The sequence below is a fragment of the Amaranthus tricolor genome, chromosome 17, assembly GCF_026212465.1.
Source record: "Amaranthus tricolor cultivar Red isolate AtriRed21 chromosome 17, ASM2621246v1, whole genome shotgun sequence".
NCBI lineage: Eukaryota > Viridiplantae > Streptophyta > Magnoliopsida > Caryophyllales > Amaranthaceae > Amaranthus > Amaranthus tricolor.
This window is the reverse complement of record NC_080063.1, coordinates 5,504,907-5,519,271: the sequence shown is the minus strand read 5'-3', so window position 1 is coordinate 5,519,271 and position 14,365 is coordinate 5,504,907. Positions and strand designations below refer to the sequence as shown.

The 14,365-nt window shown below is 33.8% G+C and overlaps 2 protein-coding genes across 2 annotated transcripts; both read right to left on the bottom strand.

The window, feature by feature from the left end:
* Positions 1-34: 34 nt before the first annotated feature.
* LOC130804759 (protein SCO1 homolog 1, mitochondrial-like) lies at positions 35-9,974 on the bottom strand. The gene is made up of 6 exons (XM_057669330.1): positions 9,557-9,974; positions 4,548-4,638; positions 3,988-4,200; positions 3,652-3,741; positions 1,780-1,912; positions 35-564 (listed from the first exon to the last, which is right to left on the bottom strand). The coding sequence occupies exons 1-6, from the start codon at positions 9,875-9,877 to the stop codon at positions 456-458; spliced, it is 957 nt and encodes a 318-aa protein (XP_057525313.1). The 5' UTR covers positions 9,878-9,974; the 3' UTR covers positions 35-455.
* An 821-nt stretch (positions 9,975-10,795) lies between these two features.
* Positions 10,796-14,163, bottom strand: LOC130804757 (uncharacterized). Its single transcript, XM_057669323.1, has 5 exons — positions 14,057-14,163; positions 13,850-13,934; positions 11,360-11,421; positions 11,213-11,274; positions 10,796-11,127 (listed from the first exon to the last, which is right to left on the bottom strand). The coding sequence occupies exons 2-5, from the start codon at positions 13,924-13,926 to the stop codon at positions 11,107-11,109; spliced, it is 222 nt and encodes a 73-aa protein (XP_057525306.1). The 5' UTR covers positions 13,927-13,934; positions 14,057-14,163; the 3' UTR covers positions 10,796-11,106.
* Between the last annotated feature and the right edge of the window lie 202 nt (positions 14,164-14,365).

Genomic DNA, 14,365 nt, shown 5'->3' with positions numbered 1-14,365 from the left:
ATTGGATAATGGCAAATCATACCCTTAATCAAAGGAGCTACGAAGGTTACAACCAGGTTTCCAGGCCCTCAACATTGTATTATTCCAACAAAGAAAAAAATATGAGCATCCTCAAATTTGTTACAGAACCGAACTATCTGTGTCCACATAATGTAAAGAGATATCAGAAATGACCAAACCAGTTTTGCAATCCAAAAGAAGCGACTCCCTCCTAAATGGCTAGATTACAGAGTACATGACTTTGCATATGCTAGCAACACTGCATTTGCTCCAAGTGTACAAGGGAAAGATACTTTTGGAGGCAAGAAGTTGAGTCTATTCATCATCTCCCAGTTTGAACAAAGTAGAAAAATACCCATCAACATTATTTTCTCAAAACTTATCCATATTGCAAAACAAATATCATCCCGGAAATGAACAAACGCCTCAAGTTTTTAGATACTAACATGTAATGCCTATTTCTTGTATTGCTTTATCTCTTTGATCATACCATCAACAAGTCCATCAACATCATTGTTCTTTCCAAAAAATTTTACGAACTTCATTTCAGGGCTCATCAAGTACCTGCAATATGCAAGATGAATGTAAGCAACATAACAGTATTCCTACAATTGTCATTCAGTGAGACATGCAATTGATGAACAAGCATAGAGTGGTACATGCCGTAGATCATTACTTCCTCTGTTCATTTTAGTGTCTCGTACATGTTAAAAAGCTTGTAAGACGAGGAAGGATCAAGGTAGATGGGGAAAACTCGAGAAAATGAAGTATGCTTTTATAAGCCCAATACTAGTTCGCAACAATCACAAAGACCAAATCATTCATTCGCCCTCAAGATTTCACATTAATTTCAGGGTTTAGAGAGCCAGAATGTATTATGATCTTATGAATAATATGAATCAGCACTAATAAGCACTCCCTGGTCTCAGGACTAGCTTTAAGAAATTATTTTACCCCTATGAAATTCCATAATCATTGAACAATCAGTCAGTAACCAACAATCCCAGTTGATCTTGCCAAGGAATTCCCAACACCGTATGATGAAAAAGAAAGCTTCCTTATTCATATGCATAGTCAAACCAAAAGACAACTTGTATTTCCCTTCAGGCAGTACCTCCATATGTTCTGTTGGCGCCTAGCAGGGAACTTCATTTAACATTATGTATCCAAGTTAGTCCTTATGGCACTGGGAGTGGACACTTGAATACTTCATTTAGATCATAAACACTAAAAATAATCAAGAACATACCAAAGTACAACAATTCCATTTGTAACAAGGGAAACATCTGGTAGAAAGTAGGGATAAGAGATCAGCATGATAGGATGACCCGATTTGAAGAGAAAGGAGAGGAGTAATAGATCAATTATCCTACATCGGGATATTGATGGGGATATGGGGAGGGGTAGGGGAAGAGGGAGAAGGATTACACGTGGAAAGATGATAGGATCCAATCTCCTTTTCCCTTTCAATAAATCATAACCTTCTAAAGTTGTAAAGTTATACAAATAAACACTTCTTAGTTCTCCCTCCCCTCTCTTTGCTAACCTCACTTCCCCTCCATTTCTATCCAAGCACACTGCAAGTGGAAAGATAATGCGTATTATAGATAATTGCATTTAAATCCAAAATAGTGAGGATGCTATTCAGGAATCACCTGCAAAGATGTCAAAATCTCAACAATATTTTTCCAGGTAATCACATCAGGAAGTACTATGTGACTCAATCAAGAAGAAAATCAACACTCTAGAAAAGTAATAAAGCAATGAACTTATACGTACATGACTATAGAGTGGTCGACAAGATAATCTGAGCCTTCCTCTGTTGTCTTCATGTAGTACACCCTGTAAGCACGAGCAACTTTCCGTATCTCTTCGGGATCACCAGTTAGTCCAATCAATTTTGGGTGGAACTCTGCATTTTAAGAGAACAAAATATATTTGTTCAGACAAGCTAAAAATCATGTGACATGCTTAAATAAGCAATAAAGACTATGATATCAGCTACACATGTTCTTACTATGCAGTAAAGAACAGATAATACTATATCAGCTACACATGTTCTTACTATGCAATAAAGAACAGATAATACTATACAAGGCTGTACAAACGTAGAAAGGGGAGATTAAGCGCTCAAGACTCCTCCTCCCCAATTCTCCAACCACCTCCAACAAGGAAACAATGCATGATTCCAATGAATGAACATTTGTCTTAGATATAGCTACAAGTAAACATGTTCACGTCAAATGGTTAAGAAAGATGTGCGTCTGTTATATCTTACCATAGACCACAGCTAGTTATTCTTTGGCAGTAGACAAATAACATTATTTTTTATTCTTTTTAAAATTGTTTGCTCGGGGAAAGGGGATAGCTGGATAGGGTTTATGAAGGTTAAGAGTAAGATATAAGCATCTTTTAGTATTGGCTAAAATCCGTGACCATGGATGTGCTTCAAAGTTCAAACTCTCATGATGCAAGACAACCGATTTTGTCTCATGTAGTGTGACCAATCACCAATGATCCAAAGCTTGAAAAATTGCATAGACTTCTTTGCTATACATATGATAGTGAAGAGTTAAATTTGACAACACTCAACTTTTCACTAGAGCAAGCAATTAAACGATTTTCTTGATGAAGTACAACACCAACACCAAGTTCACTAACATACGCCTCAAACTCAAATAACTTGTTAAAATCAGGTAAAGCTAGAACAAGTGCTCCAAATGAATGTTACTTGATTGTTAGAAAGCACATTTAGAAGCTTAATTCACATTATTTATCTGACATGTAAGGTATACGAGGTAAGATTTGGTTCTGAGCAGTTTCTTAAATCAACAAGTACTATGATCCCCCTTCACTTTCTAACTTTTATTTTCTCATTCCATTCCCTATTGACCAATCTGGTCGATGTCAGTATGTAAAAGGGCTTCAAATTTCAAGAGAAACTTGAAGATCAAGAGGTAGGAACTTGCAAGCTAGTTAAATGTGTCACTCCGCCATCAAGAACCCTAATTATCTGTGACGGTGACGAAATTTTTGGGGGCTTTTCTACCTAATTCCTATTTTCTCTTTAAGCATTTTAACCTCTCAATTTAAGAATCTAACTAGTTTAATCCTAAAAAGGTAACGATTTCATTCTTGGATTCTCTTGTAGCATCAAGTTGTCAAGGGTTTAAAAACAGTGAAAAAAGTTAATTTGTTTGAGATTTGGAAATGATCAAGCAAAAGTTAATTTTGTGAGTATGGTAGGAAACAAAAACAATAAAGCATCTGAAACAAGAGTCATGAACTATTGTTCATATTGCTTTTTTGCACTCTCCTTCAGCACCTGCTGTTAGGGATTTATGAGGATTTGGTTTAGTTAATATGTCGAGGAATTTGATGGGTTTTGTATCTTTAAATCCTCAAGATACAAAGACAGATCAAAAAGAGGTCAAGGAAAGGAGGGGCAGCAGTCTTAGTTTCTATCTCATGACTAGCTTCTCAAGACAGATAAAGCATAAAGCCATATACATAATACGCCAATGAAGTGAAGAAAAGCACTGATCGTAGGCTCTACCTTACAGCTCATGAATCGCATGGCCAAAGCTGATTTCCCCCCTTCCCAATTCCCAATAAAGTGAACATTTTTAAAGGAAGAAATAGTGGCAGTACCTTTTACATACTCTCTGACTTGCTCAACGGTATCTCTTTCAGGATCAACAGAGATGAAAACTGGCACAATATCAATTTTTGATTTTTCTTCTGATCAATAAGACAATAACATAATGAGAATATAATATTTGGTCAAAGCATACAAATAAGAGACTTCATTCAACTGTTGTCCAGAAGATGGCATAAAATGCTTGCAAAAAACTACTACATAGCCAAAATCTGATTTAGAAGCATTTAAAAATTTAGTTACAGAGGTAAAAATGGAAAAGAAACAAGCATGCAAAATTGCACAATGAAATGAAACAAGTGTAACAAACACATAATCCAGTTACTTACTTATCTTATCGACTGCAGCAGCAAGCTTGAAAAGCTCATCAGGGCAAATATCAGGGCAATGAGTAAAGCCAAAATAAAAGACTGTCCATTGACCCAGAAAATCTTTTTCAGTGACAGGTTTCCCGTGATGGTTAATAAGGTTGAATGGGCCTCCGATAGCTGCTTGGCCCACAGATGGACCTTGTCTGACTGCATTTGATGAGCTGCTTATTTCTACAGGGAAAGTCGAATTGCTTAGACTTACATTGATCAGCATACATTGTCAAACAAGACAAAGACACACTAAAGAGGAATTACATTTGAAAAGAACTACGCATGATTTCACAGTAATCAAATGAAACTAAAAATTAATTTGAACCCTTATGATCTAAACATCCTAAGATCGAAATTTTTTAGATTTAAGTATCCATTCAAATGTTCTCTTTCCTTCTTGAGCACTTTATCTGCTTTAAATAATTCCAAAAAGGCTTCCATTTTAAACCCACACTTCCATTGATGTTAGCTAGGTCAATTACAAAAAAAAAAAAAAAAAAAAAAAAAAACTCACCACAGTAGTCTACCTTCAATGTGTCGCTTCTTTTCCTTGTCATAGTAGTATACAATCCCTGCTCCCGTAACAAGTAACAAAAAGAAGCTCATCCACGAAACAGGCTACACAGAACCAATATCACAGCCACGTATTAGGAATAAGGTACTACTAAATAACAACAACGAAAGTTGATTCTATAGAAATCATAAAATCTAACGCATGTAACCGATGTCCACGAACCTACACTAAACAAACAGGGATTTTTTTTATGAAAAAATATAGAATAATTTGCGAATTACAATCTTAAAGTTTAGGACTTTTGGGAATTACAACCTCAAATGTTTTTTTTTTTTGCGAATTTCAGCGTCAATTATTTTTATTTTTTTTTTTGCAAATTATTGCCACCAAAGTATCAATGTAAACAACGTTCGAGCAAATTTCGACCACTCAGCCTAAAATTTCAACCACTAAATGGTCGGAATTCTATGATTTGGCCTGAGCGTTGTGACCTTTGATACTTTGGTGACTGTAATTCACAAAAAAAAAAAAAACATAAAGGCTATAATTCACAAAATACCTAAACTTCAAACGTTGTATTTCACAAATATTTCAAAAATATATAAATAAAAATAAAAAGTACACTTAAGGGACAAGAAAAAAGGGTAGCTAAATGTACCAAATGGTAGCCCAAGAACAAATAGGGAAACAAACCTCGATTAGCAATGAAAACTATGACTAAAAAGCAGGAATTTCCCATAGATAGTCATATGGATAGGAATAAAAGAAATTCTCAAGCAAATGATTGTTTTATTTGAAACCTGCTAATGAATCGCTTATAGGAAAGACTCTAAAGTAGATGAACATCCATTTGTTTGATTGCATTGGTGTGCATTCAAGTTTCATTTGAATCAACAAATATTTTAGCATTTTTTTGTACCAAAATAAATAAGTACTTATCACAATCGATGTGATGTTAATTCCAGCTGTATTTGGAAACATGTAGTTCATTTCAAGTTGTAAATTTTACTCATGAAATCATGAACGAGAATATGAGAATGGTAAGGTTTGGATAGTCATTCTCATATTCTAAATTGTAACTACTTTTAAAATAAGGGTGAAATTAGCTCAAATTCAAATGTGATTTTTTTGAACAACCAAATACTAAATTTGAGCCAATTTTATATTTTAAAATGAAATCATGGCTTCCAAACACAAAAACAACAATGTCGGAGCCTTAATCCCAAAAGATTGGGGTCGGCTACATAAACCAATTCTAATGGTCATTCACATGGTTTCCAAACACAACATAAGAGAAATTCACATTTTTCTTAAAAGTATGATGTTGTAGATATAAGTTAATAGTGTCAATGTTATCTTAATTGGGAGATAATATCACAATCATGACATCAAATTTTAGAGTTGGATAAACTAATCTTTTTTCCTTGTGTCGGCTTGTATAATCAATAGTTGGATGGACAAGAACTTTTTCTATGCAGCTAAATGTTAGCTGATTACGTCCATTTTTCTTAGCATTACGACTTACTAGACTCAACTCTTGATCTTCCCTAAGGATTTCATCCATCTTTTAACTCTATTTGTAGAAGGTTCCTTTTGGTTTGGGTGTCTTGACTCTTGACAACCAGAAAGTGTGCTCTTCTCTTAGGGGATCTGGGTATTAATAGCTTGAAGCTGTGGAATAAGATCAAATGAATCCATAAAGATACTTGAGGGAGATCAATTGGTAGAGTTTTGTTCCTAAAGCTAATGCGAGCTGGTTCTTTAGACAAATCTGCAAAGTTAAAGATGAACTGAAAAGGAAAAACGTTTCATTTGGTACTTGGTTCCTCCATCAAGGTTCAAGCCTCAGATGTTGTATGGTGTAGAGTTGTTCTTCCCAAGCACAGGATAATAGCTCGACTTAAAGTCCAAAATAGATTGAAGAACAGAGATAGACATGCAAAATGGGATATGGTGGACTCTCCTTTGTGCCCTGTCTATCTGTGACTCCACCAAGAAGAGTCTATTTCTCTATAGCTTTTTGAGTGCCCTCTTGGCAGTATTGTTAGAAAGGCTGCCATGAAATGGGTTGATGGCCCTGCTAGGCTTCCGCTCTTCCTTTTTGGCTTACTAAATATATTACTAGGCAAAAACTTGGGTGTGTTGTCCTTGTAGCATCTTGTATTGGATTTGATAGTCAAACTCAAAATACAAGCTCCCAAGATGTTAGTTTGTCAAATTCAACATAGTATTAAAGCTAGGTCCTTAGGTTTTATTAGAAAGAATGTATCAAGGAAAGATACTTTGCGGTGAAAAACATGTAACTTTCCCTTTGGTCTTTTGGCTTGTTTAGGTCTCGGGGAGAATTCAATCTAGTTGTCTAGCCCTTGCCCTTTTTACCTTGTTTTAATATTCCTGTTGCGCATTATGATGAAACGAATTTTTCCATTTACCGAAAAAAAATTATGGGTATGTTTGGAATTGAAATGGATTGCCAAGGCTTGTTCAAAAGCTAGAATGTGTGAAGGTGGAAAGGACTATGTACACGGTTATGCATATGAAGGTTTTCGTGCAAGGCCATGGAACTACTTGTGCTAGTAATAAGACAAGTGAAATACCAAGCTATTCAATGTTGCGTTAAATAGTAATCTTAGTCATTTATTAGGATTAATATTATATACAACAACAATGTTAAAGCCTAAATCCCACAAGATTGAGGTCGGCTACATAAATCAATAGATCAATCTTATTAGTCATACACATGAACTGTTTTCCTCATTTATTTTGATAATCTATCATAGTAGTTCTCTATGTGGTCTTTGGTGTTTCTTGCCCTTTTTTTCTAAATCCTAAGTTCAAACATTCTATTTTTCTAACTAATTCACCAATGCTTTGTCATTGCACATGCTCAAACCATCTTAAACGATTCTTTTTCACCTTATCTTCAATATGTACGGTGTCTATATCTCTTAGATGTTTGCGTATCAAACTTTATCTTTCAAATTATTTCCACCCCCATCTAAGCATCCACATTTAGGTTACTCCCATCTCGCTACAACGATCCTTCCTAAAAGCCCATCATTATGATCATATAGTAACATTGGTCTAATGATCGTTGGATAGAACTTAATTTTAAGCATTAGAAGCACGCCTTGATCATATAATATCCAAGTTATTGCTCTTTATTTTAGTCACCCTTAATTATCCTAAAAAATTACATCATGTGAATATTTCCACCGTTCTAAATATGTACCCAAGATATTTAAAGAATTGATTTGGAGCCATTTCTTTTCCTTCAAACTTCATAGTTCTCTATTTATGTCGTTTGTGCTAAAATGACACTTCATGTCATTCGTCTTACTCCTACTTAATTTGAACTTTTGCAACTCTAACTCTTGTATCATTATTCAAAATCATCATTAACCTCCTCTCAAACAACATGCACCAAGGCATGTGTCCTTAAAACAAAACTATCTCATCTCGGATCACAAAAACAAGAAAATGGCTTTAGGAGATGAAGGCCAATTGTGATTGATAAATCATTAATTGTCCCTTCAAATGCTCTAATATTTTCTTCAGTTCTCGATAAGTATCTTATACTATATGTATTTCACATGAATATCCTTTTTAAACATTTCCTACAAGAGTATTCCTCTTGGTAGCTTGTAGTATGACTTTTCAAGTCAATGAAAACAATATGGAAATTCTTTTTTCTAGCCCTATAGTAGACCATCGATTGTCTCAACAGATGAGTTGTTTTCATTATAAATCTCCTCTCCTTAATCCAAAATATTTCTATAATATGTTGATAAAATCGGTTGATACTTCCTTGGTAATTGAAGCAATCTTTGTCATGTCCTTTGTTCTAATAAATTGGTATTAGAAAACTTCTATCGCTGTTAAGACATTTTGTTTGTCCTCTAAAATCTAAATCTTGATGAATAAATTAAAGACCAAGTTACTTCAATCAACCCTAAACATCTTCATACTTTAATAGGAATACAGTTTAGTTTCACCGTTTTTTAACTTCATTTTCTTCAAAGCTACCTTGACCTCCGACTTCTTGGTTTGTCGCATTATTTCTCTATTTCATTAGGATAGTTTCTCTCCTTTGATCCTTGATATTATAATCAGAAACTGGAATTTTATGATCCTTACAGTTAATACGCTTCACCAAACATATGTCCTAGTCTTAGCTTGCCTCCTGTTCAACATCCTATAGATATCTTTTTCTCTTTCTTTATTGTCTAGTTTGTCAACGCCTCTTTGAAAGCCCTCAATATCGCCTTGGGGACTACTTTAGCGTTAGTTTTAACTTTATTATACTTGCTAAATTTCGTCATTCTTGCATTTTTCATAGTGTTTAGGATTAATGTTATATCGTTTAACTTACTAGATACAACATTTGATCCTTAGAATTTTATTAGATAGAATTAGAGTTAAGGTTTTATCTTTATTCATTTTAGAGTTATTCAGAGTTTAGTTATTTGTTTTTGTTAGGACTGTTATTCTATAAAGTATAAATAGGATATTAAGATGTAGGATGATTCAAAGTTTTGAGAGATATGTGAGTTAGTAACATAGAGAGTTAATAATTGAATTGTGATCATGTGAAAGCAACCGAACCTTTCTACAAGTGCATTACCTAGATTTGTCTCAGCCTTGGAGAGTGAGTTGGTAAATCGCTTATTATGAAACTAGAGTGGTTAGAGATGCGAGATATTCCTTCTACACAACAATCAAAAAAGTAAAAAAATAAATAAAAATAAAACATTATTCCCAGTTTTTGCGAGTAGGACTTGGATTGGAAGATCCATATCCAGTTTAGTTTGATTTGATTCCGTTAATTTCAAACAAATCATAGCCATTTCGGTGCATAAACTCCAGTCTTATTGTAATCCCACAACTCAATGACAAAAAATTGTTCCAATCTTAAGATTAACAAACGCATTTGCAATCAATACCAGAAAACAAAGAAAATTAGAAGAAATTCCATATTACAGCTACAAATAAAGCAATCCTATAAAACAAAAAGGAAATTACCGATCCACGAATAGATTTACCCGCATCACCAGCTTGTTGAGAGTTGCCGCCATCACCAGAATCAGTACTGGAAGAGTTTTTTACTTCTGAGCTTTGAGGACCTCCAGAAGAAGAGGACGAAGCAGTAGAGAGATATCTTTGATAGATTCCATAAGTGTTGAATCCCTGACCTCGAAGAGGGATAGAGCGTTGCAACAAAGATGATGGGAGATAAGATGAATAGCAAGTAGAAGCAGCAGCAGTAGCGAAGGACCTCCATTGACAAAGACTTAAACGAATGAGAGTCCTTGAATTTCTCGACATGGCGGAGTAAGCTGCCATTTTTGTTTTGACAGAAAATCAGGGTTTAGGGGTTTTGAAATGTTAACTTGTCTTTCTTCTCTGCTTCCTAATCGCTACTAATCTTGCGTCTTGTTATACTAAACGGTTACTGATAGGTTATAATAAAGAATAATTTATAATGTAAAATTATTATGATATATTTGTTAATAATTAAATTTTAATTATTAAATAAATTGTTCGTAATTTTTCACCATCTCTTAGTATTATATTTTCAAATGATAATATTGAATTAAATTTTTGCAAGAAAATAAGATTGTTAAAGGAGAACAAATTATAATGATTTATTAAGAGATATTCCTGCTAAAATTACGCAAATGGCAACTACTAAATGTGCCGCTAGTTCTGATCTTTATTTTTTTTGGTAAATTTTATATTTTCTTAAAAATAATCAATTATATATTAAAATAACAAAAGTTAGGCAACGCAAAAGTAGAAACAAGACATGAAGTTATCCTCTAAACCAAGGGAGGAGCAAAGATCACAACAACAAAAGAGAAGACAATTTCATTACATGCCAATAAGCAGTTAAAGTCAGATTCTAATGTTCATATAGTTCAAAGGCACCTTAAGGCAAATGTAATTCAGGTGGACCAACATATAGAGAGATAAGATGGGGAGGAAAGGTTGTTTGAGAGTTATGTGGAAAGGTTTTAGGAAATTAAGTCTTTGGGTAAAATCGAGTAACAAGAAGCCAAATTTTCTTTGTTATGAAGCAATCTCAGAGGTAGTGGAGGATGATTTCAACAAGGGATAGGATGCATTCGTGGTATAGGTTAATATTGGTCGGGAGGGCATTGTGTATCCCGAATGAGATCCCAGTTGAAGGTAAGGAGGTTAAGAGGGTACTTTTCATGATGGAGGAGAGAGTAAAGTTGACATAGATAAATAGACATTAACTTTCTCTTTGCATAGCCCTTAGCTTGATTTATTATCTGTTAAAAACTAGCAATTCGGTAATTAACATTAATTTCTGGCATCTAAGTTATTATAAATAATGCCCATCACTCATGGGCGTTATTTAGCTTGTCACACAGTGCTTAATACATCAGGTTCCAAACTGATTCAAGGAATTGACAAAAATCGTGAGCATTCTTTTTACAGAGCCGACAACCTGGTCACAGGTTGTCGTAATATGTATGTTTTTACACAGTTCAAGATCTCTATGCTAGCGCCATGAGAAGCGGGTGAAGTATCGGTATCCAATTGAATTACTGACGATTCTTCAAGTTCTGCAAACAAACAGCAGTGAAATTGTCAGTTGCTTAATTGTAGATATTATGAGAAGAAAATTGTTGCAATAAAAAGTTTTTCAACCTCTTCAACTTTCTTTGAGAAATCTTTCAGTTGCTCACTCATGTCTACTTTCTTCTCTTGAGCTGTTGGTGAATCACAGTAATAATTAGGCATAATTCAGACCTTCAGTTCATATACAGGACATGAAATCATACAATGAAATTCTACCTATTTTAGAGATGTTTTCAATCTTCTTGGAGGTCCTGACAGCAAATCTTTGGAAAGCATGACTGAGAAAATCAATTAACATTTATTAGACATGCCTTCTAAGCCAAATCACACCTTACAGAGATTTATGAGGATAAAAAGTGTGCATTCAATCACAAGCACAAAATCCCACCTTACAAATAGAATGATAATGAGAAAAGGAGCTCATTCAATCAAAAGCACTAGTCGTATCCGACATACAAACTAAACTGAAAGCACCTCTAGTTTTAGAGAACAATAATGAATGAAGAAATTTCGCAGAACTTCTAGTGAGCTGCAATAGAACAGGGTATAATTTCACAATGCAGCAAAAATATTACAGAAGCTTCCGCTTTTAATCTAGCTTCAAGGGAACGAGCCATTCAGGAAATGAAAGATCCATATGGCCAGAGAAAGAAGCAATGATTCAACGATAAAAAATCACCCATAAAATAAGAGACGTGAGATGCAGAAAAATGAATACATAGCACCATTGCAATCAAAATACATTTTTGAACCAAGGCTCTTGACAAAATTGCATTATTACAAGCAATCAAAGATGTATGAACAAAATGCTTATTTGAGCTGCATGGAAGAAAGGAAAAAAATTAGAGCTCCACTATTGCACACACCCTCTCCTGCTATGACTTGTCATTTATCATTCAGGCAAAAACAAATCCGCTTACGCAAACACAATATATATTACCTAAAGTTTCAATACTTTGAACAAAAAAAAACAAAACAACAAAAGGAATAATACGACCGAGCAAGAGAATTTATATGCAAAAAGAAATGTTCCACAGCAATAGAAAACATCAATCACACTCATTTTGCAAAACTTCACATTCAGCAGATTGCAAACTACTTTTGTAATACAATATACTCAAAATCATTCATCTGCAGAACAACATGGTACTGCAAAATAGCATAGATGAAAATCTTGAACATCTTTTGCTTCAACGAAAGCCCATAAAGAAACCAATAAATTCAATTGGGCCAACCAGTTAGAAGCTCAGTTAAATCTTAATAACAAAAAGATAAAATCATTTCCAACCCAGCAAGAATCAACAAAATAATTACTCCCTCCTATTCATCTTAAGTGTCCCATTTCCCTCCTATTCATTTTAAGTGTCCCATTTATGTTATAGACACTATCCAATGCATTTAGTCTATCCTTGGTATATATATAAATTCAAAAATTATAAAAAATTAATATTAATAAATTAATAAACTTTACATTAAAACGAATCAAATAAGATGCCACATGACTATGTTATAACTTATAGATTAATAATAGAATACAATTTAAGGATGTTAGATGAATAGTATCTCAAAAAGTAAATGGGAGTATTAAATATAGATGTACTCAAAAGCAGATGATACATCACAAGACACTCAGTCACGGTGTATTAAAAAAACAATGAGAAGTCCTCTGCCAAGACAACCAAATTCAGGAACTATAACATCCTGATTGCCATCCTAGAAGCTTATGTAAATTATAACTTTTTTTTTAGAAAACCTTCATTTAGCAATTGAAAATCACTTACGTAATACAAATATACAATATACTCAAAACTATTCCACCTGCAGTGCATCATGGTACTGAAGAATAGCATAGATGAACGTATTGAATATCTTTAGCTCCAAAGAAAGCCCATAAAAGAAACCAAGAATTCAATTGGGGCAACCAGTTAGAAGCTTAGTTGGTTCTAAAAACAGATGAAAAATTATCCCAATCCAGCAGGAAATTGACAAGATAATTTTGAAATAAGACGCTATCAAATGCAAATATTTAAACACAAGAAACTCAACCATAATGAACAAAAACGAAAAACCTTGAAAAATCTCTCGCCAACAAAAAACAAACCAGAAACTACTCATTGATCTCTAAACGTAAAAAAATAAAAAATAAATGCATCCTGATATTTCAACGAGAAAACATCAATTTAGCAGATTGAAAACTACTTCTGTAAAACAATATACTCAAGACCATTCCAGCTGCAGTGCACCATGGCACTGCAGAATAGCATTGAAGAAAGTCTTGAAAGTCTTTTGCTTCAACGAAAGTCCAAAAAGAAACGGAAAATTTCGATTGGACCAACCAGTTAGAAGCTTAGCTTGATTCTAATAACAATAAGATTATATATCATCCCCAAACAAGCATGAAATCAAAAAAATAATCATGCAATATAGAAGTGTTGCAGACTTGCAGCACAAGAAAAAATTAATCCCAATATGTAAAATTAAAAACCTAAAAAATCCTTTTGCTGCAATGAATACCAATATCAAAAACTACAAAATCATAATTGCCAATCTAAAAACTTCTGCAAATCACTAATTGACCCCCAGACGAAAAAGACCCGCATCCAGACATTTGAACGAGAACCCTAATTTACCAATCACCATATAAGACATCACGCAATAATGTAATTTTCTAAAAACACATCGCTATATGGATAATCAAATTGAAACCTATTTGCAAGACTGTTGACAAGGACTTCATTGATGACATATGACATCAATCTGCCCATGAAATTGCCACCTGCCATTTCAATCGCTGCAAGAAAAAAAAGAGGTAATTGGAAATTAGGGTTTTATAAATTGTAAATTAGAAAGTATCGAGTGATCTGAGAAACAAATTAAGGATGAACGATCTTAATTTGAGCACAGATTTCTTACCTGGAGAAGTAGAAGAAAAAACCTAAACTATCGAAACCTCTAGAACAAACAGATCCGTATGAATTTCAAGGTCGACGTCTAAAGTAGATGGCCCATTATATATATATATATATATATATATATATATATATATATATATATATATATACACATATAGGGTAAGAAATGCCGACCTGTAGGGTGATTTTGGATTTTTGGTATCGGGTATGTTACTAAAAACCAATTCGGATCTAAGGCCACAAACGGTTGCGGTTCAATTTTTGAATATATTTTTTTTAAAGGAAATTAATAATTCATTGATAAAAATAT